Source organism: Onthophagus taurus, chromosome 5 (genome assembly GCF_036711975.1).
Source record: "Onthophagus taurus isolate NC chromosome 5, IU_Otau_3.0, whole genome shotgun sequence".
Taxonomy (NCBI): Eukaryota; Metazoa; Arthropoda; class Insecta; order Coleoptera; family Scarabaeidae; genus Onthophagus; species Onthophagus taurus.
The window spans coordinates 1,086,189-1,112,352 of NC_091970.1; the positions used below are offsets into that span (position 1 = coordinate 1,086,189).

Genomic DNA, 26,164 nt, shown 5'->3' on the forward strand with positions numbered 1-26,164 from the left:
AAAATTTAGATGGGAAATAAATAAATAAAAAAAACATTTTTCTCTACACTTATATTATTATTATATTCCAAAATCGTTTTAAACACTAAACATTATATTTATAACTAAGTTTGCATCAATAAAAATCATTTAAAATTCTTAAAATAATTTTTTCCTTAAAAATTCTCATCTTAATCAGCCCTAGTCTTCTTAACGCCGCCTTGCCCATCATCATTCGGTCTTTTCACCGCTTTATTCGCCGTTTCTTGCAACCACCTAACTTGCGTGGCGGGGCCATAACCTTTCTCGTTCCTCGCGGCAATTCGAAAAATAATCGCCGATTTCGTCGTTGTATCAACATGAGCCGTCGATAACGACGAAAGGGGCACAACACACGAATTACTCGGCCCCGCGTAAACTCGTACAAAAGCCATTGAAGCGGGAGTTACATTTTCTTTCGAATTTCTCACTGCCAAATAAACCGAGTACTCCGTAATCAACCCCTTCGGTGGTTCCCAAGAAATATGAGCCCCATCGGCACTTTTAGCAATTTTAATCGCCGATGGAGCGCTTGGAAATCCGGGGACGCAAGTTTTAAACGCGGAAACTTCGCTCCAATTGCTTCGTCCGACCGAGTTAATCGCGGCGACGCGGAATTTGTATGCGGTTCCCGGTTCTAAAGCGATTCGGGGGAATCCCGTTGTGTCGGGGAGTTGATCTTCGGTGAAATCGGTTGAATCGTCTAAATAAAAATATTCTTGAACGTTAAAACTCGTCCCTTTAATAAACCCTACGGTGTGCCAAATTTCTTTGGGATCTTTCTGCTCCATTTCTTGTTTTATTTCAGTTTCTTTCGCGTGATCAATTGCGGCCGTTGCTAAAGCTGAGAGAGCATTTTCAACGTCATTTCGCGATTCTTCCTTTTCTTCTTCTTCCTGTTGATTCTCTTCTTGAGGCGGTAACGACCGAATATTTTCATTATTCATTTGAATTTGCGCAACATCGTCTAAAGGCGGTAAATCTTCCTCTTCAGGTTCTTTTTTAACCTCATCATTTAGTTCATTTGGTTCATTCTCACCTTTCTCTTCTTGGGGAGTGTATTCTTGTTGTTCCATTTCATCTTGTAATTGCTCCAAATCCTCCAAACGTGGTTTTATGTCTAAATTTTCAGTTCCAAGTTCTCCTGGAGTTTCATTTCCTCCATCAATTTGTTGCATTTCTTCTTTTTCAACTTCATCAACTTCTTTTTCGCCTTCCTCGTTCGTTAAACTATCAACTTGGTCTTCTGATTCATTTTGTGGGGTTATTTCGTTGTTTTCAACCGGTAAAACAACACCTTCTTGTTCTAAAGGAGTTTCTTGGTCTTGTTCTTGCTGGTCTACCTCCATATCCATATCACCACTTGGTAAAGCTGGTAAAGGTTCGGTTTCTTCCAACGGGATTTGGGGCTCCTCTATTTTTTCGTCGCTCATCATTTCTGGCTCAATATCCATCGAGGTTTCCCCCATTAAGGGCTGAGTTGGGGTTTCCTCGGCGGGGATACTTTGCGCTTCATCCGTTTCCATTTTTTAGAGGAAATACCTTAATTTTTACCTAGAAAATTAAAAAGCGTCTTTTTATTTTTTGAGGTTATGTTGTACGTCAATAAAACATCAAAATAAAGTTTATAACATTACCTGGTTATTTGGAACGATTCGTTTGATTAATAATAAAGCATTATTAATTAATTTAATTAATAATAAACACTTATTTTGCGTTATTTTAAGATTTCTCGGTTATTTTTGTATAAAATTGTTTGGAGTCAACGTGCCAACTTCACTTTGTATCACCATCTAACAGAATTGGCATTTAATAGAATCGCCATCTAACAGAATTGGCATTTAAATGTCAACGTCACAGCAAGGCTTTGCGAGAGGATACGTTCATAAACAACAACGTTCATACGGAGTTGGTTTTAATTAATTTTAACCAAAATAAACTGCCATAAAATGAATAAGCTAGTTTTAGCATACTTTTTAATAATAATAAATAACATTAACTGTAGAACCGAAGAAGACGAAGGAGTTAAATACGCAAATAGATGTGAAGGTAAGGTTAGGTTCCTCCATTTTGTACCCCCCATTTCTTAACACATTTCTTTTTAGTTTGTAAAATCTTAGCTGTAGAATTAGAAAATCGTTTAGAAGAGACGGGGAAATCTCACGATGTGATAGAAACGGGGTACGCCGTCGACGACGTCAAACCAAAGAAAAAGAAAGAATACAAAAAATCCGAATTAAGACTGGTGGAATCGTTAGAAGGGATTTGCGAGAAAATCTTAGAGTATAACATACATAAAGAGCGAACTGATAGCACGCGATTCGCGAAAGGAATGAGTCAAACTTTTCAAGCTTTACATGGACTTGTTGATAAAGGGGTTAAAGTGGAGCTTGGGATTCCTTATGAGCTTTGGGATAAACCAAGCGCTGAAATAACCAACATGAAGACCCAAGTTAGTATTATTAACAATTCTTTTACTTAATTAGTTAAATTTGAATGATTTTTTAGTGTGAAACAATGCTTGAACAAAATGAGGGGGACATAGAAGATTGGTACTTTAATTTGCAAGGGAAAGTGCCCCTAAAACACTATTTATGCGCTGACAGAGTCCTTGATGAAGAAGAATCATCATGTTTAAGTGAAAAATTAAAAGGAGATAATGGAAAAAACGTTAAAAAGAATAAATCTGAGCTATAATAACCTTTTTTAATCAATAAATTTACAAAGAACTACTTAATTTGTTTATTTATTTTTAAGGAAACGGTTTCTTTTCGCTTTTATATTTCCTTTCTGGTTTTGCTTTGCCTCGCAACATCCTCATTCGATCCATTTCCTCTTTAAAATCGGCGTGCTCATCGCGATATAACCCATAATGTCGCAATAACATCATCAATTTCCCCGTTTCGATGTGCCGGGGGTAATAAGCGTGAATTTCTTTCCTTTGATTCACAGGTTCTTCGCTAAATAATTTTACCACCTTCATCGACTTCGCATTCGTCGGCCTAGCGACTTCCCCAAATATTCTATTACTTAATCTCGTCATTCTACGCGAATATTCCGTGGTTTGTTTAACCAAATCCGCGTAACGAGCGTATTTACTCATTTTTGTTGATTTTTGTTGCGAGAGGAAAAGTTAGGTTATGTGTCAAAAAAGTGAGGTTAAAAAAAATTGTTTTTTTGATTAAAATTAAATGAAAAAATCTTAATAAATGAATTAATTAATTAAAAAAAAAAGATGATTTTATAAATAAATAATCAATATTTATTTAAAAATAATTTTAAATTTTGCCCCACCAGTGTAGCCAACAATTAAAAAAAAATCTGTCATCTGTCAGTTTAGACATAAATTTATCCAAAAATAGACATTATGTTTAGCTAAAAATATTGAACAAAAGAAAGGGCCCCAAATGGATCAAAAAGGGCTAGAAGAGTTCCTCTCAATAAAACAATATGTAAGTAAGCCATAAAATAAAATAACCCAAAAAAAAATTAAATTTATATCATTTAGGTACATTTTAAAGACGTTGAAGTAGAATACATACAGGGTAAACCCTTTAAGTGTTGTTATAGCCTGATGGGGTACACGAGTCAAGAAGGTGATCGCATCGCAATATACAAAGTAGGTTGGAACAGTGTTAAACAATATTTCGCTTTCGAATGGGTCCCAATAAACAACAATAAAGAAAATTCAGTTTGTTTCAACAGTAAGTTACAAATAAATCTTTTACCCCCACTTAATTTTAATCCCAAACAATTCTAGAATATTCATTACCCAAAAACACAACAGATTTATTCCAATTATGTTACATCAGCAACCATAACGAAACTTATGGTGTAAGTACGCCGTTTCAATTTGTTAAATCAAAATCGAAATTGTACGATTCGTTAAAATCGTCGATGTGTGATAGCGCTTATAGCGGGAGCGATTTGGAGAAGGAAATTGGGGAATTAAAGGCGGAGAATCAATTGTTTCGGCATAAAATGAGGGCGGTTATGAATATATTGACGAATATGCAAAGTTTGATGCTGCATCAGCAAGCTGAAATCGATGGGTTAAAAGAAAAGGTTGATGAAATGACGATGACGAAGAAAAATGATAAAAAAACGAAGCATTTTGATGTTGATTTAGAGGAATTAGATCCTTTACCACCGTTTCCTCTGTATTAAAAGGACGCGAAAGGGATTTGTGCAATAAAATTGATTTGATTAAAGGTAAAGAAAAGTAAAACGCTTTCTTTAGAGTTTAGGTTTTATTGAAATAAATTATTTTTGATTAGATGAGTTTTATTTTGTTGTGGGGTTAAAAAGACTTTTGTCTTAAGCAGAGAAAATGGATCAAATAAGGAAATCATGCTATATAACCTCAAATTTTTGAATATTTTGAGGTTGATAATGATCAGAAGATCAATATTATATCCTACATACTAAGTTATTGTAAATTTAACACCTACCTTTCTTCCTATTGACTGCATGGATTACTTTACCTCCTATTATTTAATCACTTCCATGTAACTTAGCAGAACTGGGAGATAAATAAAAGTCCGCTTCTTTCCTAAATAAAACGAAATTTTACTAATTTAAAATAACCTTTAAAGTGTCAAGTTTGACGTATTTGTCAACTTCATCTTTTAAAATGAGTCCAAACTCGATATATTTAACTTTAGTATTAATGGAAATACAATCACTTCCGGTTTAAAACGTCAACTTCATTAAAAAAAACCTTTAAAATTAATCCAAAAATGACGCAATTATCTCAAAAAAGTTAGAATAAAAATCATTAAACCCGAAATTAGCAACAATGAAGATAGCAATTTAATTTTTAAATATTAATACCAACCTTAATTTTTTATTATATTTTCGTTTTTGTGACAAATATTAATTAAACGTGTCATTTTTGGACTCATTTTAAATGAGTCAATAAGTCATAGTTAACAATGATGTCAAAATTGACGTTGACATTCTTAACCAGAGTTAGTTATCATATAATATAATAGAGAAATGGATAACTTCATGATGTATTCTTTAAAAAAAAAACTTTTAAAATTACTCCAAACTTGATGCATTTATCTCAAAAAAATAAGTTCGAACATTCAACTTTTAATTTTGAGGTATTTGTCAACTTCATATATAGCAATAATAAGATAGCAATTTAATTTTTAAATATTAATACCAACCTTAATTTTTTATTATATTTTCGATTTTTCACGACGATTACAAATATGTCAAAATTGACGTTGACATGGATAACTTCATGATGTATTCTTTAAAAAAAAAACTTTTAAAATGAGTCCAAACACGATGCACTTATTTCAAAAAAGAATAGAAAACATTAAACCCGAAGTTAGCAACAATGAAGTAGCAATTTAATTTTTAAATATTAATACCAACCTTAATTTCTGATTTTTTTTATTATATTTTTGTGTGACATTGACAGTTCCAATCGGAAGTGGCGTATATCTTGAGAAATATTGGAATTAATCATGTTTAGGCTCATTTCAAAGGATTTTTAATGAAGATTACAAATATGTCAAAATTGAGGTTGACATTTTAAACCTGAGGTTAGTTATCATATAACAGACAAATGGATAATTTCATGATGTATTCATAATTAAAAAGCTTTTAAAATGAATCCAAACATGACGCACTTATCTCAAAAAAACAAAAAGGTAGAAAAAAATCATTAAACCCGAAGTTAGCAACAATGAAGATAGCAATTTAATTTTTAAATTTTAATACCAACCTTAATTTTATTATTTTTTTTTGTTATATTATTGTGTCAAATATTAAGACATTTTATAAAAATTAAGAATATCTCAAAATGACATTGACATTTTAATGCGAAAGCTTATATCTTGACTAATATTGGAATTAAACGTATCATTTTTGCACTCATTTTAAAGGATTTTCTCGAATATGTCAAAATTGACGTTGACATTTTTAACCGGAAATTGACCATAACTTCATTAATATTGAAGATAAATATGTCGTGTTTGTACTCATTTTAAAGGATTTTTAATGAAGATTACAAATATGTCAAAATTGAGGTTGACATTTCAAACCTGAAGTTAGTTATCATATAATAGATAAATGGATAACTTCATGGTGTTCTTTCATGATGTATTCTTTATTAAAAAACCTTTAAAATGAATCCAAACATGATGCATTTCTCTCAAAAAACAAGAAAAAAGAATAAAAAAAAACGTTAAACCCGAAGTTAGCAACAATGAAGATAGTTAGAATTTAATTTTTAAATATTAGTGCCAACCTTAATTTTTTTTATTTTTTTTTTTATTAAATTTCCGTTTTTGTGACAAATATTAAGACATTCTATAAAAATTAAGAATATGTCAAAATGACATTGACATTTCAAACCGGAAGTTGCTTATATCTCGAGTAATATTGGAATTAAACGTATCATGTTTGGGCTCAATTTAAAGGATTTTTCACGACGATTACAAATATGTCAAAATTGACATTCTTAACCGAAAGATCATAACTTCATTAATATTGAAGATAAATATGCCGTGTTTGTACTCATTTTAAAGGATTTTTAATGAAGATTACAAATATGTCAAAATTGAGGTTGACATTTTAAACCTGAGGTTAGTTATCATATAATAGACAAATGGATAACTTCATGGTGTTCTTTCATGATGTATTCTTTATTAAAAAACCTTTAAAATGAGTCCAAATATGATGCATTTATCTCAAAAAACATTAAACACGAAGTTAGCAACAATGACGATACCAATTTAATTTTTAAATGGTAATACAAACCTTAATTTTTGATTTTTTTTTATTATATTTTTGTTTTTGTGACAAATATTAAGACATTTTATAAAAATTAAGAATATGTCAAAATGACATTGACATTTCAAACCGGAAGTTGCTAATATCTCGAGTAATATTGGAATTAAACGTATCATGTTAGGACTAATTTTAAAGGATTTTTCACGACGATTACAAATATGTCAAAATTGACGTTGACATTCTTAACCGGAAGTTGACCATAACTTCGTTAATATTAAAGATAAATATGTCGTGTTTGTACTCATTTTAAAGGATTTTTAATGAAGATTACAAATATGTCAAAATTGAGGTTGACATTTTAAACCTGATGTTAGTTATCATATAATAGAAGTTTTCTAACTGAAGTTAATAGTGTTCGTATCGATTTTGAAGTTACATGATGATTCTTGAATTTTTCCCAAGTTTCTTAATATTTCTTTTGTTAAAAAACTGTAAACTTGTAACACTTCGTCCTTAATTTAATTTTACAACTTTTTAAACTTTAATTTTGCAAATTAGTAACTTTTTTAACAAAACAAAAAGAAATATTGAGAAACTTGTTTGTAAAACGGATAAGGCGAGAGATGTTAATCTATACTCTACAAGGCTCTGAAGATGGCCAAAGGCTTAAATTCTATATAAAATAAAAATCAGTTTAAAAGTACAAAATCAAACTCTAGATTATTTACTCATCATTCAGGCAATTAGTAATGGCAATTATAGCGTGAAGTTTTCTTTTGTAATGTTAATTATAGCGTGAAGGAATGTTCGGTAAGGTTAGTTTTGTTTACAAACATTAATTATACCATGAAGTTTTCTTTGGCAATTAGTAATGTCAATTATAGCGTGAAGGAATGTGAGGTAAGGTTAGTTTTGTTTACAAACATTAATTATACCATGAAGTTTTTTTTGGCAATTAGTAATGGCAATTATAGCGTGAAGTTTTCTTTTGTAATGTCAATTATAGCGTGAAGGAATGTTAGGTAAGGTCAGTTTTGTTTACAAACATTAATTATACCTTGAAGTTTTTTATGATACAACTTACAGAAACACCCTGTATAATCTTGTGATAGTTGCCATCAGTATTCTGTGATAAAAATAGACAGGCACCAAACAATTTTCAATAGTTTGAGTCTGTCTATTCTGAGAAGTCATATTATTTTTTTTTCAACATTGTTCATTTGTCACTTAGTCAAGTGATGCATAACGCGGTCCAAATCATCTTCTTCCATCAACATCTAATCTTCAATAAGTACTGTTGGTCTTCTATAATGCTGATTTGCTCCTCCACTGGTAGTATTTTGTCTTCTACGAGCAGTATCCAGCATATTGCTGGTGGTAAGTAGTCTTCTGGCAGTGATGTCTAGACTTCTGTAAACGGTGTTAGTTTTCTATAAGCAAGGTGGAGTCTTCCATTGGTAATATAGCGCCATCTGGCAGAAGTATCTTGCATTTGACAAGCAGTAAATGATTTCCCAGCAATGTTTAGTTTTCTTTCAGCAATATTTATTCTGCTGCCAATAAAGTCTGGTCTTCCATTAACTGCAATTTGAATGTAATCTCTAGTCTTTTTCTCACTTTCTACTAATATCTAATGTTCTGTTAGCTGTACCTGATTATTTACCAACAGCATTTCAGCGCACAATCTAAGGAGAGTACCTCCAGGAATCTTAATTATTTTCTTGCTGAAGGACTTTTTATTTTTAACATAGCTAAGTGCAAGGAAAATGTTTTCCTTTTTTGTTCTGAGTACCAGGTTTATAGTCTTAGAGTGTTTCTGAGCTGCTGCATAATTATCGAATCGTTTTTTCTTGTCTTTCAGTTTCTTTTTACATTTATCCATTCATTTTGTGGCGCTGACATCGATTTGCGTTGTTTGTACTCTTCACAGTATTTTTCAAACTGTAGAAAATATTGCTTTAACTTTATTTGGGTTGCTTCTAGAATAAACGATAACTTACAGAGCCTCTTCCAGTTGCACAAGAACATAGAAAAATTCTATTTTCATTTCACACTCCCCGTTTTGCTTAAATTTGTCAAGGTAGTCTCTTTTTCCAGATAACTGCGCGGGGTGTTCCAAGAATTCCATCCTATTAGAGTCATGGTTGTTGTAAAGCAGAGATCTTCTAACAAAGAGACCTTTTCCCTTCTTACTTGATATCTTCTATGTTTCTGATCACCATCAGATATTTCTGAATCACGTGGTCCTATTTAATTACCTATCAAGACTCGTTATGAATCTTGTTCCAAACTTATTGGTATTGATTGAACTTGTCTTGTTGTTTTGATTTGTTGTGGCATCTAACAATGGAACATGGAGAGACTAAGACCTTTTTGAAGGTCTTATTAATGAGTGATCAGGATTTCGTTCATAAAAAAGAATGTCTTACCTAAAAAGCAAAAATGTGTCTGCTATTTTGTTATATTTATAAATTTCTAAGTGGGTCACCATTAACGTAGTTTTGGGATTTCATGGATCTTTATTTTGGGACGGCAAAGGTTAAACAATTACATCTCAAAACGTTGTAAAAAATGCTGGCTTTCATCCTTAATAACCATCTTGTTATCACTCTGGTCTATCAAAAAATATAAAACAAACATATTTAACACCATTTTTATACTTATTGCATAAACTTACCACTATTAATAATAATAATAATTCACTTTCATCACAATCACAAAGAACACCAACATACAAATAATAAAATTATTCATACCTTTTTTTTAATCATTCCTCAAAACAATTCATGAAGTAGAAGTGCACCTCCTTAAATAAAAAAGCCTTCAATTGGTATGCTATAATTAATTTTTAATTATAATTTTATTTCAATTATTTTATTAATTTTAATTAATATGAAGGTAATTCTCTTTTTTTTTTACTCATTACACTCTGAAATACAAAAAAAATTAAACACAAAACACTTTAACATGTTGTTAAAACTGAAACAAAAAAATAAGACTAATTTAAGAAGTAGTTTAGGAGAAATCGGACTTAAAACTCCCTCCGGTGATACTTATCAGGGTCAAAGTAAGATGTAACGACGACCCGGTTGCTAAACTTCCGCCCGGTGAGTGTTTGTTGGGCTTTCTGACAATCCAACACCGAGTTGAACTCCACAAACACCTTTATGGAATAAAAAAATCGTTATTTGTAAATAAATAAATAAAATATAAATAATTTAGTACTTTTCCACAGCCAGGAACTTCAACCCCATCGATTGGACGCGGAATTTCTATACTTCGAACGACACCATACTTGTTACATTCTTCTTTAATATCCTCAAGAATATCTTCGTATTCTTCTTCATCTTTTAATTCGTCAGGCGTCACCTATTTTGAAATAATTAAATTAAATTAATTTAAAGTTATTAATGATGTTACACAAAGTGATTTTTGTGGAATGTCAACTTGACAGTTAAATGTCAAAAAGTAATTGTCATAAAAATGACGTTTTAACAAATTGATTTTTAATTTTTTATATTAAATTAGATAGAAATTTATCGTTGAAGAAAGATATAGATTATTAATTTTAACCTAACAATTAGATGTCAATCAGAAGTATGTATGATTATGACTTGATTTTGGTGTTTTTTGAAAGAGTTAACACGCATGGCTAAAAAAAAACTTTCAGGTGTTAACGTCAACTTTAATTTTATTATTATATTCGTAATCTTTATAAAATAACCTTTAAAATGAACCCAAATATGACGCACTTACCTTAAAAAACAAAAACATATTAGATCCGATGTTGCCAACATGATTTTTAAATATTAATACCAACCTTAATTATTTAAATTTTTTTTTATATTTTGGTTTTTATGTTAACATTAATTTTGATATATTCGTAATCCTTATTAAATAACCATTCAAATAAAGAACAAAAAGCATTAAACCTGAAGTTAGCAACATAATTTTTAAATATTAACACTAACCTCAATTTTTGACAGTTAGTAAATGAAATAAATTAATAATTAATGAATAAATTATGAACCACTGTTTAAATAAAACTTACTTAATCCCTTGCGACCTGTAAATAACCTTTTAAAGCATTTGTTAAATAAATTAATAATTACATAAATTTTATTATAAATTAAAATTAACGATTTTTCGCTGCTTAACCTCTCCTAAATTTGACATATAACCTCCATTACTAACCTAACATACATTTAAATGTATGTGGTGAAATAATCTAAGTCGTACGTCCATATCTTGATTCATACCATTTTTAAACGTCGTCACTGCCAGCTCTCGTGGTTTCTACTATACCAACCTTAATTTTTGACATTTTGTCTTATATTTTCGATTTTTATGAAAAAAACCATTCAAATGAGAATAAAAAGTATTAAACCTGAAGTTGGCAACAATGAAGTTAGCAACATAATTTTTAAATATTAATACCAACCTCAATTTTTTGACATTTTTTTTCATATTTTCGGTTTTTATGAAAAATTAAATTTATTTTAAAAGACATTTTGTTAAAATTACGAATGTCTAAATTGACGTTGACATTTCAAACAGAAAATTGACCGTAATTTTATTAATATTGAAATGAAATATGTCGTGTTGGTACTCATTTCAAAAGATTTTTAATGAGGATGACATATACGTCAAAATTTGGGTTGACATTTCAAACCAAAGGTTAACAACTTCATGGTGATGTGTCAATATTAATTTTAAAGTATTCGTAATGCTTATTAAATAACTATTTAAATAACAATAAAAGTATTAAACCTGAAGTTGGCAACAATGAAGTTAGCAACATAAATTTTAAATATTAATACCAACCTTAATTTTTGACATTTTTTTTTATATTTTCGGTTTTTATGAAAAATTAAATTTATTTTAAAAGACATTTTGTTAAAATTACGAATATGTCAAAATTGACGTTGACATTTCAAACAGCAAATTGACCGTAACTTTATTAATATCGAAATGAAATATGTCGTGTTGGTACTCATTTCAAAAGATTCTCAATGATGATTACATATACGTCAAAATTGAGGTTGACATTTCAAATCAATGGTTAACAACTTCATGGTGATGTGACAATATTAATTTTGAAGTATTCGTAATCCTTATTAAATAACTATTTAAATAACAATAAAAGTATTAAACCTGAAGTTGGCAACAATGAAGTTAGCAACATAATTTTTAAATATTAATACCAACCTCAATTTTGACATTTTTCTTATATTTTCGGTTTTTATGAAAAATTAAATTTATTTTAAAAGACATTTTGTTAAAATTACGAATGTCTAAATTGACGTTGACATTTCAAACAGCAAATTGACCGTAACTTTATTAATATTGAAATGAAATATGTCGTGTTGGTACTCATTTCAAAAGATTCTCAATGATGATTACATATACGTCAAAATTGAGGTTGACATTTCAAACCAAAGGTTAACAACTTCATGGTGATGTGTCAATATTAATTTTGAAGTATTCGTAATCATTATTAAATAACTATTTAAATAACAATAAAAGTTTTAAACCTGATGTTGGCAACAATGAAGTTAGCAACATAATTTTTAAATATTAATACCAACCTTAATTTTTGACATTTTTTTTTATATTTTCGGTTTTTATGAAAAATTAAATTTATTTTAAAAGACATTTTGTTAAAATTACGAATGTCTAAATTGACGTTGACATTTCAAACAGAAAATTGACCGTAACTTTATTAATATTGAAATGAAATATGTCGTGTTGGTACTCATTTCAAAACATTCTTAATGAGGATTACATATACGTCAAAATTTGGGTTGACATTTCAAACCAAAGGTTAACAACTTCATGGTGATGTGTCAATATTAATTTTGAAGTATTCGTAATCCTTATTAAATAACTATTTAAATAGCAATAAAAGTATTAAACCTGAAGTTGGCAACAATGAAGTTAGCAACATAATTTTTAAATATTAATACCAACCCCAATTTTTGACATTTTTTCTTATATTTTCGATTTTTATGAAAAATTAAATTTATTTTAAGACATTTTGTTAAAATTACGAATGTCTAAATTGACGTTAACATTTCAAACCGAAAATTGACCGTAATTTTATTAATATTGAATTGAAATATGTTGTGTTGGTACTCATTTCAAAAAATTCTTAATGAGGATTACATATACGTCAAAATTTGGGTTGACATTTCAAACCAAAGGTTAACAACTTCATGGTGATGTGTCAATATTAATTTTGAAGTATTCGTAATGCTTATTAAATAACAATAAAAGTATTAAACCTGAAGTTGGCAACAATGAAGTTAGCAACATAAATTTTAAATATTAATACCAACCTTAATTTTTGACATTTTTTTTTTATATTTTCGGTTTTTATGAAAAATTAAATTTATTTTAAAAGACATTTTGTTAAAATTACGAATATGTCAAAATTGACGTTGACATTTCAAACAGCAAATTGACCGTAACTTTATTAATATCGAAATGAAATATGTCGTGTTGGTACTCATTTCAAAAGATTCTCAATGATGATTACATATACGTCAAAATTGAGGTTGACATTTCAAATCAATGGTTAACAACTTCATGGTGATGTGACAATATTAATTTTGAAGTATTCGTAATCCTTATTAAATAACTATTTAAATAACAATAAAAGTATTAAACCTGAAGTTGGCAACAATGAAGTTAGCAACATAATTTTTAAATATTAATACCAACCTCAATTTTGACATTTTTCTTATATTTTCGGTTTTTATGAAAAATTAAATTTATTTTAAAAGACATTTTGTTAAAATTACGAATGTCTAAATTGACGTTGACATTTCAAACAGCAAATTGACCGTAACTTTATTAATATTGAAATGAAATATGTCGTGTTGGTACTCATTTCAAAAGATTCTCAATGATGATTACATATACGTCAAAATTGAGGTTGACATTTCAAACCAAAGGTTAACAACTTCATGGTGATGTGTCAATATTAATTTTGAAGTATTCGTAATCATTATTAAATAACTATTTAAATAACAATAAAAGTTTTAAACCTGATGTTGGCAACAATGAAGTTAGCAACATAATTTTTAAATATTAATACCAACCTTAATTTTTGACATTTTTTTTTATATTTTCGGTTTTTATGAAAAATTAAATTTATTTTAAAAGACATTTTGTTAAAATTACGAATGTCTAAATTGACGTTGACATTTCAAACAGAAAATTGACCGTAACTTTATTAATATTGAAATGAAATATGTCGTGTTGGTACTCATTTCAAAAGATTCTTAATGAGGATGACATATACGTCAAAATTTGGGTTGACATTTCAAACCAAAGGTTAACAACTTCATGGTGATGTGTCAATATTAATTTTGAAGTATTCGTAATCCTTATTAAATAACTATTTAAATAACAATAAAAGTATTAAACCTGAAGTTGGCAACAATGAAGTTAGCAACATAATTTTTAAATATTAATACCAACCTCAATTTTTTGACATTTTTTTTTTTATATTTTCGGTTTTTATGAAAAATTAAATTTATTTTAAAAGACATTTTGTTAAAATTACGAATATGTCTAAATTGACGTTGACATTTTAAACAGAAAATTGACCCTAACTTTATTAATATTGAAATGAAATATGTCGTGTTGGTACTCATTTCAAAAGATTCTTAATGAGGATGACATATACGTCAAAATTTGGGTTGACATTTCAAACCAAAGGTTAACAACTTCATGGTGATGTGTCAATATTAATCTTGAAGTATTCGTAATCCTTATTAAATAACTATTTAAATAACAATAAAAGTATTAAACCTGAAGTTAGCAACATAATTTTTAAATATTAATACCAACCTTAATTTTTGACATTTTTTTTTATATTTTCGGTTTTTATGAAAAATTAAATTTATTTTAAGACATTTTGTTAAAATTACGAATATGTCCAAATTGACGTTGACATTTCAAACAGAAAATTGACCGTAACTTTATTAATATTGAAATGAAATATGTCGTGATATACGTCAAAATTGAGGTTGACATTTCAAACTAAACAACTTTATGGTGATAGTGTCAACATTAATTTTAATGTATTCGTAATTTTTATTAAATAACCATTCAAATGAGAATAAAAAGTATTAAAGCTGAAGTTTGCAACATAATTTTTGACATTTCTCTAATAACTGTTCAAATATGACATTACCTTCCCCGTATTAATCCGTTATATCGAAATTTGACTATATTTATATTGACTTACCATATTTAATAAACACAAAACCTCCGTGGGTGGTCCAGAAGCACCCACCAAACTCAACCCTGGCACTTGAATTTGTACGCTTGGTACAATCGTGGTATTTTTCGCCCCAACACTAGCACGTTGAACGATAAGTTTCTTATCGCCAAGCTGCATTCCATTCAAACCTGCAATAGCCTATCAAAAAATTTGGATTAAACGAATAAGATTTAACGAAAGAAATAATTTTACCTGATCCGTCATGGTAATATCAATATATTCGGCAAAAGCATATCCTTTACTGAGTCCAGTAGCGGAGTCCTTGACCAAATTAAAGGCGCGAAGTTGACCAAAAGACATCAAGAGTTCTTTAACCTAAAAACCAGGATAAACATCGATAACGAGTTCTTAAATCTCAAAAGAACCGCAAAGTTCTTTGAGATTTAAAACGAATTTTTTGTTGATTTTAGATGTCTTGATAGATTTTTTATTTATTGATCGCAAATTAATTCGGATTTTTGATAAAACGTGATGTTTTGATACGGAAAGTGATTTGAAATGAAATTAATTAAAATAATAAATAAATAATTAAACGAGTTGGGTTTTCGCGGCACAGTAAAAACGTATTGCAACACCGCCGCCGGTTATTTTGTCACTATTTTTTTTATTTTGGTTTAAATCGAGAACTTGCCTGCTACTCCACAAGGCATCACGGTTTTTTTGGTACGTGCGTAATTGTTGGGCGAGCCAAACCCCAGCTATTGGGCAAACAAGCAGAAGTTAATATCTTTGTCAACTAGTTTGATTCCTTGGTGTTTTTATAATAACTTTTTTTTGTCGCGTACAATATCGATCAAAAAGTTTTGATCGATACGGTACGCGCGGTTTAAGTAGTAATTAAAAAAAAATGATTTTAATCTTTTTTTGTTCGTTTAATCCTGAAAATTAATTCACTGAAAAAAACGTCGACCTGCAAAGATCGCTTACGTGTGTGTGACTACTGAAAAATAGAAAACCTGAAAATTTTGCCGCAACCTGTTTACTGAAAAAATAACTCGAATTTACGAAATGTTTAAAAAAAAACCCATCAAATTCATAATTTTAAAATCGATTAAAAAATACGAATTTGATTTTTTTTTTAAAACACCTCGTTTTTGTACCAAAACGTTTCTCTTTAATAAAAAAAAAAAAAAAAAACGATGTGAAAGAGCCCGTTTCGCAATAACAAAAAAAAATTCGGTCAATTTTAATCGAAATCGAACGTATTTTAATCCTGAAAAAATTAACCAGCGACACAAACAACGACCTAGAGAAAAAAGGACCTGCAAAAAAGATCGATATCTGTTCTAAAAAAATATTCTCGTTTTGCTGCTGATATTTTTACTGTGCTGTCGGTACGCTGCGCATTTCTCGCTAAGCTAAGAAAAGAGGTTGGAATGCTTTTGTTGTATCTCGCACAAACACACACCTTTGGGAGGCTTTAACAAATCTTAAACATTACAGATTCAATCTAAACATTTTTCTTTGACACATTTAAGATTTATTTAAACCCGAACCACCCTCTAAAATTCCTCCTAGAAAAAACGTACCTGATCTTCGTTTAAGTAATTCGGCAAACCACCTATAAATATTTTATGGGGTGAATCCGGAACTACTGTACTTATTACTCCAGCTGGTACTGTTATAGCACTTTCTGCCATTCCCGGCATTGGTTGGTAATCGTGTGGTCTTCTTATTTTTAAACTTTGACCTACAAACAAATTACAATCATTAATTAATTATAAACATCACAACCCAATGATGTAAAATGAGTAAATAAAGAATGTTATAAGAAAAAAAAATTAATTAATCTTAAAAATTAAGCAGTACACAATATAACCTAACCTTCTTTTTCTTTTTCCACAACCACTTGAAATTGATTCCATAAATTTATTTATTTTTAAATAAATTTTTGAATAAAGTTTAAACGTCAATATGACACAAATTCAATGTCGCGAACTTCACAACAATTTGTCAAAATTAAACGTCAATTTTATGAAACGTCATATTTTTTTTTTACGAAAATTAATTCATTTATGCTTAAATCATACGAAAAAAGGAATTTGTTTATATTGTTTTAATGTCAAACCTTTAGAAAGTCGTAAAAAATTAAATTAAATTAACGTTTTTTGAAATTTTGATTTTATTATTAGTCTGTCAAGTTGATTACCCGTGATTACACAACATAACCTAACTTTAGTTCAAATTGTTACTATAGTTCATTTTTTTTCTATAATACCTGTCAAATTGTTGTAAAGTTGGCAAAATCATGTTTTGAAGTAAATATGTCACATTGACGTTTGAGCTTTCGTTATTCAAAAGGAAAAGGTGCATAAAAAGTGTTGTGGGGTGTTTATTTGCCATTTACTTACCTAGAAAAGGTATTTTATTCTATTTAATTACTTTGTAGCACGTTTTTATAACAAATATGTACTTCGTCAAAATCGTATTTATCTAAAAATTTATTAGTATTTTAACCTCAACTAATTAGTGTTACTAAAAAATCATGAAAACAACATAAATTTTATAAGGGTCCTAGATAATACCAACAGAAACCCTAAATAATTCACATTGACAAATATTATAGAAAAAAAACGAACTTATAAATTAAATCGTTGGTTATAAAATTACCAACTAAGGTTGTAAAAATTACTGTTGAAATTGATTCCATAAATTAATGTTTTTAAATAAATTTTTGAATAAAATTTAAACGTCAATGTGACACAAATGTTACCAACTGTAACCAACTTCACAACAATTTCTCAAAATTAAATGTTAATTTTATGAAACGTCGTTTTGTTTTACGAAAATTAATTAATTTATGTTTAAATCATAGGAAAAGAGGAATTTTTTAATATCTAACCTTTAGAAACTCCTAAAACATTTAAATAAAATTGACGTTTCTTGAAATTTTGACGTTTCAAATAACTATTATTAATCTGTCAAGTTGATTATCCATGATTAAATTTTTTTTTATTTGTTTGACAGCTAAACTTTTATAATTGGACCGCGTTATGCATCAGTCATGTCTTTTTTTATCACAGAACACTAATGACAACTATCACCAGCACATACAGGGTGTTTCTGTAAGTCGTGGCATAAATTTAATCATTAAAACTAGAGACTAAATGATGACGATTCGTGTAAAAATGTTTGAAGAAAATAATCTGGCGCCAAGGAAAGCGCCAACCTTATACGTCAACACTTTAACAGTTAAAATCGCTCTATGATGTCTGTAATATCAAGGAAATCAGGGAATTTTATCAGTTTTAAATCAGTTTTAGTGACGAGTTGAAAATTTATAAACAATGGCAAAGAGTATAAGAGTGATCATATTATTTAATTCCAAGGTAAGTGGGGAATTTTGATAAGTTGGTGTTCTTAAATTTGATACTTTGAAGATATTTTAATATAAAATTGTGTTCATTAGCTTTTAGAATGGTTTTCTTTAATTGAATTCTTAATACAAAATATGCTCTCCAGATCAAAAACCAAAAACTGTTTCCATAATGTACCACATATTAAAACCAATTTGAATTGGATTCAATATTTTGAAGCAAATGCTTCTCTGAAGCAATATCAAAGGTTTTTGACCCCTTTTTGGAAATAGAAGTTGGTATATTACGACAATAATTGTTATCAACATTGATATTTCAAGATGAGCAGGACATAATTAAAAGTATTTTAATGTCAAGAATGAATAAATCAATAAAACCAATACATTTAGCTAATTTGTTGGTTCCAATAAATTTTTGTCAACCCAAGATCTTCCCTAATTGAGCCAGAATCACATCAAGAAAGCTTAAGTGATGAGATTGATAGTTCATGTTATAATTAATTTTTTAGAGTCTTTTTTTGTTCCTAATATAAAATAAATTAAATATGTATTTATATTACTTTCATATGTTTGTTGTTTTATGAACTAAGTATATGTTGAGTTTTCCAAAATGTTTTACTTAAATAAAAGACTTATTTGATGATTTAATTCTAAAAAAAAGATAAAAATAATAAGATTTTCTTGCAAAAAAATTAAATGTCAAATTTGAAGTAAACATAACCTTAAAAAAAATGTCAAAGTGACATTTTAAACTGTCAATTTAAAATATAAATAATTATAATTAATTTTTAAGTCTTTTTGTTTGTTAAATTGCGTTTTGTTGTTATTAAATGTGTACTTATATTACTTTCATATCTTGTTTTATAAACTAAGTACAACTTTGAGCTTTCCAAGATGTCTTACTTTCGTTTTACTCAAATAAATGCACATTTTGGGATCCTTTTTTCGTTTTACAAATTATCTTACAACAGTTGAGTTGACGGGGTCGACCCTCTCGTCTTTGGTGATATACTTAAAATACAAACCTTTAAAATTAATTCCATCAAAAGCCATGGCTTGAGTTGTTTCATCAATCGACCTAAACTCCAAAAATGCAAAATTTTTATCCAAATTAATCTGGCACGCTAAAACTGGATTTCCGGCGGCTTGCGCCAACCCGCTAAGATGCATCTGCTGATTGAAAAACTCCATCATCTCCTCTTCCGTAACTCCAAATGGGATATTTCCAACGTATAATCGTCTCGCCTGACGCGTAATCGTCGATCCAACAACCGGAACAGCCGCTTGGGGCGTATCTGCAACTATATTTGCAGGAATTTGACCTGCTGCTTGCATGGCTTTGTATTGTAGAGGGGTTATGTGTTCAAAACCTGGTGGTGGGACATCCCAGTAAAGGGATGGTTTACGTCTACGTGATGAACTTTTATGTCTTGATCTAAATATAAAGAAATTAAGTGATTATTACAAGTATTTTTAATAAAAAACTGATTTATACCCAGATCGACTTCTTCTATTACGTTCTCTCCGGTCGGTTCGTTCCCTACTCCTTGATCTAGATCGTCTTCTGTGGTCCCTAGATCTGGATCTTCTGCGTCTATCACGATCTTCGCGTTCTAAAGCCGATAAAATACATAAAAATGAGAGAAAATTAATAACCGGGAATTAAAAAAATTACCTTTACTTTCTTCTCCCATTATAATTGTTGTATAATTAATTTAATCACAATTAATAAAAATCGTTATAAACACAACGCGTTCGTTCTGTCAATTTAATTATTTTTGACATAAAGATGGCCGGACGCCGACTGAAAAACAAACCGGCAACCGCGTAAAAATTAAAATCCCCGCTCGAAAATTTTAAGTTTTTCTTTTTTTGTAATAATAAAAAAAGTTTAAAATTTAAATGTTAATTTATTCCGAAAATGGAAAAAGTACGATTGATTTACGATCGAATCCGAAATAATTAAACGACGTTTCGTTAAAAGAAAAGAGATGGCGAGACGAATGCTTTTAGGCCTTTTAGGTTATGGTCCAGGTGGCGCCACCGTTTATGTATACAAACCTTGAGGGACCAATTTGCATATCAATATAATTTTCGAAAGAATCGGTCGCCGTATATAAACTTGACGGAGCGCGATTTCCACATTTTACGAGCAGATTTTGATATTGATAGTGTCTGGCTCGAATTGAACGTTATTACAAATTTCGGTGCCAATTTAGGTTATGTGGCTATCTATAAAACAGTAAGTTAATTTTATTTGTTACACATGTTGCGTTTTAATAAATAATTTTTTTTTAAATTAATTAATTTAAAGTAATTAGTTAATAATAAGAGGTTAATGATGTTTACTTGGAATTAATTAATAATTTAGAGTGCGTCATACTCCATCAACGCCTTCTTGATACGCAATTTTTTTTTAAATTGCGTTTAAACGTTTAAATTAAAAGTAATTTTAATATTTATCAATGACTTAATTTAATTTTGTATATACAAAACCAAAAATAATTGTTTTATCTATTTAATGAATGTGTTATTAATATTTCCTGATATCAAATAATTTTTTTTATACCGTTTTTAAGCCCTTTTTTATCTCTCGCCTATTGTTATCCGGATTTAATCTAAAATCGGGTATAAAAATTATTTCAGCCACTAATTAAGTGATTTACTTTGTTTTTCCTTTAATTTTTTAAAAAAATTAATTCCAGGAATTAATTTCGGTTTGCGGGATCCCAATGAATCATTATTAGGTGTTCTATTTATTTATTTGATGATTTAATACTTAAAAAAAGATAAAAATAATTACTTGGAAAATGATTAAATGTCAAATTTGAAGTATTAACATAACCTAAAAAAAAAAATGAAATGTCAAAGTGACATTTAAAATTGTCAATTTAAAAAAATTATATTAAAAAAAAGAGATTTGAGTTAAAAGTAAATAAATAATTAAGCTTTTTAATTCTTAGATAACGTTATCGTAAATCCGTGTAAGATTCTTCAAATGGGGAAGAGCAAAGTGGACAAAATGCGTCCGAATCACCTTACGGTAAAGATTAATGGGCTTAATGATAAAAAATCCTGGCAAAATGGATTTAATAATAATAATAACAATAATAATAATGAGAACGGTCAGAGTGTAAATAAAAATTTGTACGCATTACCGGAAGGTATGGAACATTGTAATCATCAAGTCGGTGGTCATATGAGTGATGGGGTGCATTTGGGTAAGTTTTTTTTTCGTTTAATAAAATTCTAACCACAAAAACACCAAATCGAATAATTATTTTTTTAGTTGTAAATTTAAATTAGAAGCCTTGTAAGAATTTTTTTCCTATGCATTTATAATTTGCAACGATGATTAATCGCTTATTTACACTCTCGATTCAACATTCTCTCCCGTTTAGCGTTTTGTTTACTTTTTTATGGCATTTAAAATAGCCGGGTAATAATTCAATTTATAACATTAAGCAAGTAGCAACAAAAAAAAAACAAACTTTGTTTATTAACCAAGTTAATATTTGGTTTTCAATTTGCATACCAGGAATTTCATGTAACTTAGCAATATAAGAATGCAGTAACCATAATAAATAGTCCCACATAAAATGTAACATAGCTTAATAGTATAGGCATTGGGTAATTTTGTAAGGGAAAAGTTTTCGGCCGTCTTAAGAGACCTTACTTAAACTTTGTTTACTTTTTTTTTTGTTAAGAAAAGTTTATAACTATGATTGGCCTTGAGGGGGAGCGTTGAAATGTTATATTTTATCACAAAGCAATCCCAATAAAGAGTGCATTAATGTTTTATGAGTAGTTATATATAATATAAAAGTAATAAAAAGGTTTGTTAAACTGTTAAAACATATCACGCATAATTGTAATAATTTTCAACATTTTTTTCTCAATATTTTTCTAATCCAACCCAACAATTATTATACATCATTTTAAAGAGAAAGCTTTGAGCTTTAATTTAAAATAAGTCCCATTCCTTAATTTCAATAAACACGGCTTCCAGGAATTTTTAAATTAGCATCTTTTTTGACACTTTTAGGTTATACGAAAATGTAAGTTTTGTTTCAAAATTTTTTTTCTCAATATTTTTGCAATCCAACCCAACAATTATTATACATCATTTTAAAGAGAAAGCTTTGAGCTTTAATTTAAAATAAGTCCCATTCCTTAATTTCAATAAACACGGCTTCCAGGAATTTTTAAATTAGCATCTTTTTTGACACTTTTAGGTTATATGAAAATGTAAGTTTTGTTTCAACATTTTTTTTCTCAATATTTTTGCGATCCAACCCAACAATTATTATACATCATTTTAAAGAGAAAGCTTTGAGCTTTAATTTAAAATAAGTCCCATTCCTTAATTTCAATAAACACGGCTTCCAGGAATTTTTAAATTAGCATCTTTTTTGACACTTTTAGGTTATACGAAAATGTAAGATTTATTTCAACATTTTTTTTCTCAATATTTTTCCAATCCAACCCAATCATTATTATACATCATTTTAAAGAGAAAGCTTTGAGCTTTAATTTGGAACAAGTCCCATTCCTTAATTTCAATAAACACGGCTTCCCGGAATTTTTAAATTAGCATCTTTTTTGACACTTTTAGGTTATATGAAAATGTAAGTTTTATTTCAACATTTTTTTTATCAATATTTTTGCAATCCAACCCAACAATTATTATACATCATTTTAAAGAGAAAGCTTTGAGCTTTAATTTGGAACAAGTCTCATTCCTTAATTTCAATAAATACAGCTTCCAGGAATTTTTAAATTAGCATCTTTTTTGACGCTTTTAGGTTATATGAAAATGTAAGTTTTGTTTCAACATTTTTTTTCTCAATATTTTTCCAATTCAACCCAATAATTATTGTACGTCATTTTAAAGAGAAAGCTTTGAGCTTTAATTTAGAATAAGTCCCATTCCTTAATTTCAATAAATACGGCTTTCAGGAATTTTTAAATTAACATCTTTTTTGACACTTTTAAGTTATACGAAAATGTAAGTTTTATTTCAACATTTTTTTTCTCAATATTTTTGCAATCCAACCCAACAATTATTATACATCATTTTAAAGAGAAAGCTTTGAGCTTTAATTTGGAACAAGTCCCATTCCTTAATTTCAATAAATACAGCTTCCAGGAATTTTTAAATTAGCATCTTTTTTGACACTTTTAGGTTATATGAAAATGTAAGTTTTGTTTCAACATTTTTTTTCTCAATATTTTTCCAATCCAACCCAACGATGATTATACATCGATTTAAACAAAAAGCTTTAAGCTTCAATTTAACACGGCTTACAGGAATTTTTGAATTAGCATCTTTTTTGACACTTAGATTATGCGAAAATGTTAGTTTTTGCTCAATATTCTACCAGATTTTCGTCGTTGTGTAGCTACAGGTCTGATAAATAAATATTCAACTTTACTGCGTCCACGAAAATGTCGTAGCGCGAGTTTCAAAAGAAAGAGGAAGTTGTGAAAATTGTTCTGCCAAAGCTAGCAAAATGTACTTACTACGTGCAATGTTTATTTATGTTGTAATGAAAGAAAGAACTGTTTTTCTGAATATCATAATGTAGCTATTCCACACCCCTGGAATAGAAGGATTGTCATATTTTGCTAAAATTAGTATTTTGATAGTGTTTTAATTCAGTCACAAAGCTTCAAAATTTTTGACTTTGTGTCCCAAAGGGTTAAGTGAAAGTTATTTTTATTTTTCCAGGTTTAATGAAAAGAAACGGAGTCGTTTATAAACCGATCACATCAAAAACGGGGGATCGCGAGATTGATTTCTACGAGAAACTCCGATTTAGCAAAGATCCGATTTTGAGGGATTTTAAGGAATTCGTCCCGAAATATTTTGGGGCTGAAACTCATCTAATCGATGGGAAAGAAATTAAATACATCGCTTTGGACGATGTTACGAAGGATTTCCGAGAACCGTGCATCATGGACGTTAAGATAGGGAGAGTTACTTACGATCCATTAGCTAGTCAAGAAAAAATTATGAAAGAAAAAGTAAGTTAATTAAATTAAATTAAATTAAACAATTTTGAGTTAATTTTTTTTAAAATTTGATTAGACCAAATATATCGAGTGCAAGCGAGATCTTGGAATTGCCATCCCAGGGTTCCAAGTTTATAACACCTCAAATGGGAAATTAAGCAAGTATGGAAAAGATTATGGGAAACAATTAAACAAAGAAACGGCAATCGATGGTAATTTCCTTTTTTGATTTAATAATTTAATTTAATGATAAAAAAATTAATTTTTAGCTTTCCGAATATTTTTAAACGGAACCTCGTCGTATTTAAATCGTAGCTTAATAATTCAAATGTTAACCTCGTTGTGGAGGATACAAAATTGGGCAAGAAAGCAGCGCCAAATAAAATTAATCGCGTCGTCAATCCTCCTTGTTTATGACGCAAGAAAATTAAGAGAATTAACACCAAAGATTATTAATCCCAATAAAATAAACACAAGAAAAATTCAACGTACAAATAGTTTAACCAGACCTATAAGCGTCGTTTGTAACGAAAAATTGGAAACTTTAAAAGCGGGATTTAGCGGGCAATTAGCAGAGGATGGACCAATTTTTGGGTGCCAAACATCACCGACGCGGATTAAACAAATTAATTTAAACGAAACGGAAATCAAGCGAAGTAGGCCCACGTTAAAACGGATGCACTCGTTCCAAAATAACTACGATAAAGATTTGCAAAGTATGAAGAACGATTATAACGCGATTTTGGATGAATTGGTTAGCGATAAAAAACACAAAATGTGGGTTAGCGTCAAAATTATCGATTTCACCCACGTTTTTCCAAATAACGAAATCGACACTAACTTTTTAGAGGGGTTAAACAATCTAATCAAAGTGTTTGAGGATTTCTTAATCGAAACCGAAATTAAAATTAATTTATAAAATAAAAATTTAAAATAAACAGGATTTTTTTCATTAATAAATAATTAATTTTCCTTTAATTATTTTTAATAATTCATTAAATTAAAGCTAAGATATTTATTATAAATAATATCCACAAAAACAGTTTAATCAAAAACCCAGTTCTTCTGCAATTTCAGTAAAAGTGTAAATTTAAAAAATTCGTATTGACCTTATTTTAAGGAGTTGGAACGTGATGTATACCTTAAATTAAAGCTAAAAGATTCTATTTTATGATAACGCCGAAATATAATGGGGTTTGTTATAAACAATTTGCAGAAAACGAGTTTTGAATGAAAATCTGTCAATTTGCGAAATGCCAAAAAAAATTAAAATTTAAATAAATCATAACAACCATATTTTGAGGAATTAAAAAATGATTTATATTTTAATTTGAAGCTAAGAGACTCTATTTTTGGATAATGTTCAGAAATAATAGGGTTTATTATAAATAATTTCCACAAAAACAATTTTATCGAAAAACCCGTTTTTCTGCAATTTCAGTAAAAGTGTAAATTTAAAAAATTCGTATTGACCTTATTTTAAGGAGTTGGAACGTGATGTATACCTTAAATTGAAGCTAAAAGATTCTATTTTATGATAACGCCGAAATATAATGGGGTTTGTTATAAACAATTTGCAGAAAACGAGTTTTGAATGAAAATCTGTCAATTTGCGAAATGCCAAAAAAAATCAAAATTTAAATAAATCATAACAACCTTATTTTGAAGAATTAAAAAATGATTTATATTTTAATTTAAAGCTAAGAGACTCTATTTTTGGATAATGTTCAGAAATAATAGGGTTTATTATAAATAATTTCCACAAAAACAAT

General features: G+C 28.9%; 6 protein-coding genes across 6 annotated transcripts; 3 read left to right on the top strand and 3 right to left on the bottom strand.

Moving 5' to 3' along the window:
* Positions 1-36: 36 nt before the first annotated feature.
* On the bottom strand, positions 37-1,812 carry LOC111413577 (host cell factor 1-like). The gene is made up of 2 exons (XM_023044601.2): positions 1,656-1,812; positions 37-1,572 (listed from the first exon to the last, which is right to left on the bottom strand). Exon 2 carries the CDS (start codon positions 1,542-1,544, stop codon positions 171-173), a length of 1,374 nt encoding a protein of 457 aa, XP_022900369.1. The 5' UTR covers positions 1,545-1,572; positions 1,656-1,812; the 3' UTR covers positions 37-170.
* Positions 1,813-1,876: 64 nt separating this feature from the next.
* LOC111413578 (protein canopy b) lies at positions 1,877-2,750 on the top strand. Its single transcript, XM_023044602.2, has 3 exons — positions 1,877-2,067; positions 2,124-2,470; positions 2,527-2,750. The coding sequence occupies exons 1-3, from the start codon at positions 1,968-1,970 to the stop codon at positions 2,713-2,715; spliced, it is 636 nt and encodes a 211-aa protein (XP_022900370.2). The 5' UTR covers positions 1,877-1,967; the 3' UTR covers positions 2,716-2,750.
* Positions 2,704-3,171, bottom strand: LOC111413579 (mitochondrial ribosomal protein S33). Its single transcript, XM_023044603.2, has one exon. The coding sequence runs from the start codon at positions 3,119-3,121 to the stop codon at positions 2,771-2,773; it is 351 nt and encodes a 116-aa protein (XP_022900371.2). The 5' UTR covers positions 3,122-3,171; the 3' UTR covers positions 2,704-2,770.
* A 175-nt stretch (positions 3,172-3,346) lies between these two features.
* LOC111413581 (calcium-binding and coiled-coil domain-containing protein 2-like) lies at positions 3,347-4,294 on the top strand. Its single transcript, XM_023044606.2, has 3 exons — positions 3,347-3,470; positions 3,527-3,722; positions 3,779-4,294. The coding sequence occupies exons 1-3, from the start codon at positions 3,426-3,428 to the stop codon at positions 4,183-4,185; spliced, it is 648 nt and encodes a 215-aa protein (XP_022900374.1). The 5' UTR covers positions 3,347-3,425; the 3' UTR covers positions 4,186-4,294.
* Positions 4,295-9,595: 5,301 nt separating this feature from the next.
* Positions 9,596-20,338, bottom strand: LOC111413639 (U2 small nuclear riboprotein auxiliary factor 50). The gene is made up of 8 exons (XM_023044676.2): positions 20,053-20,338; positions 19,873-19,990; positions 19,403-19,812; positions 16,591-16,751; positions 15,254-15,376; positions 15,026-15,199; positions 9,994-10,137; positions 9,596-9,931 (listed from the first exon to the last, which is right to left on the bottom strand). The coding sequence occupies exons 1-8, from the start codon at positions 20,069-20,071 to the stop codon at positions 9,800-9,802; spliced, it is 1,281 nt and encodes a 426-aa protein (XP_022900444.1). The 5' UTR covers positions 20,072-20,338; the 3' UTR covers positions 9,596-9,799.
* A 119-nt stretch (positions 20,339-20,457) lies between these two features.
* Positions 20,458-25,370, top strand: LOC111413637 (Inositol phosphate kinase 2). The gene is made up of 5 exons (XM_023044674.2): positions 20,458-20,619; positions 21,341-21,598; positions 24,109-24,404; positions 24,469-24,604; positions 24,662-25,370. The coding sequence occupies exons 2-5, from the start codon at positions 21,376-21,378 to the stop codon at positions 25,309-25,311; spliced, it is 1,305 nt and encodes a 434-aa protein (XP_022900442.2). The 5' UTR covers positions 20,458-20,619; positions 21,341-21,375; the 3' UTR covers positions 25,312-25,370.
* Positions 25,371-26,164: the final 794 nt, after the last annotated feature.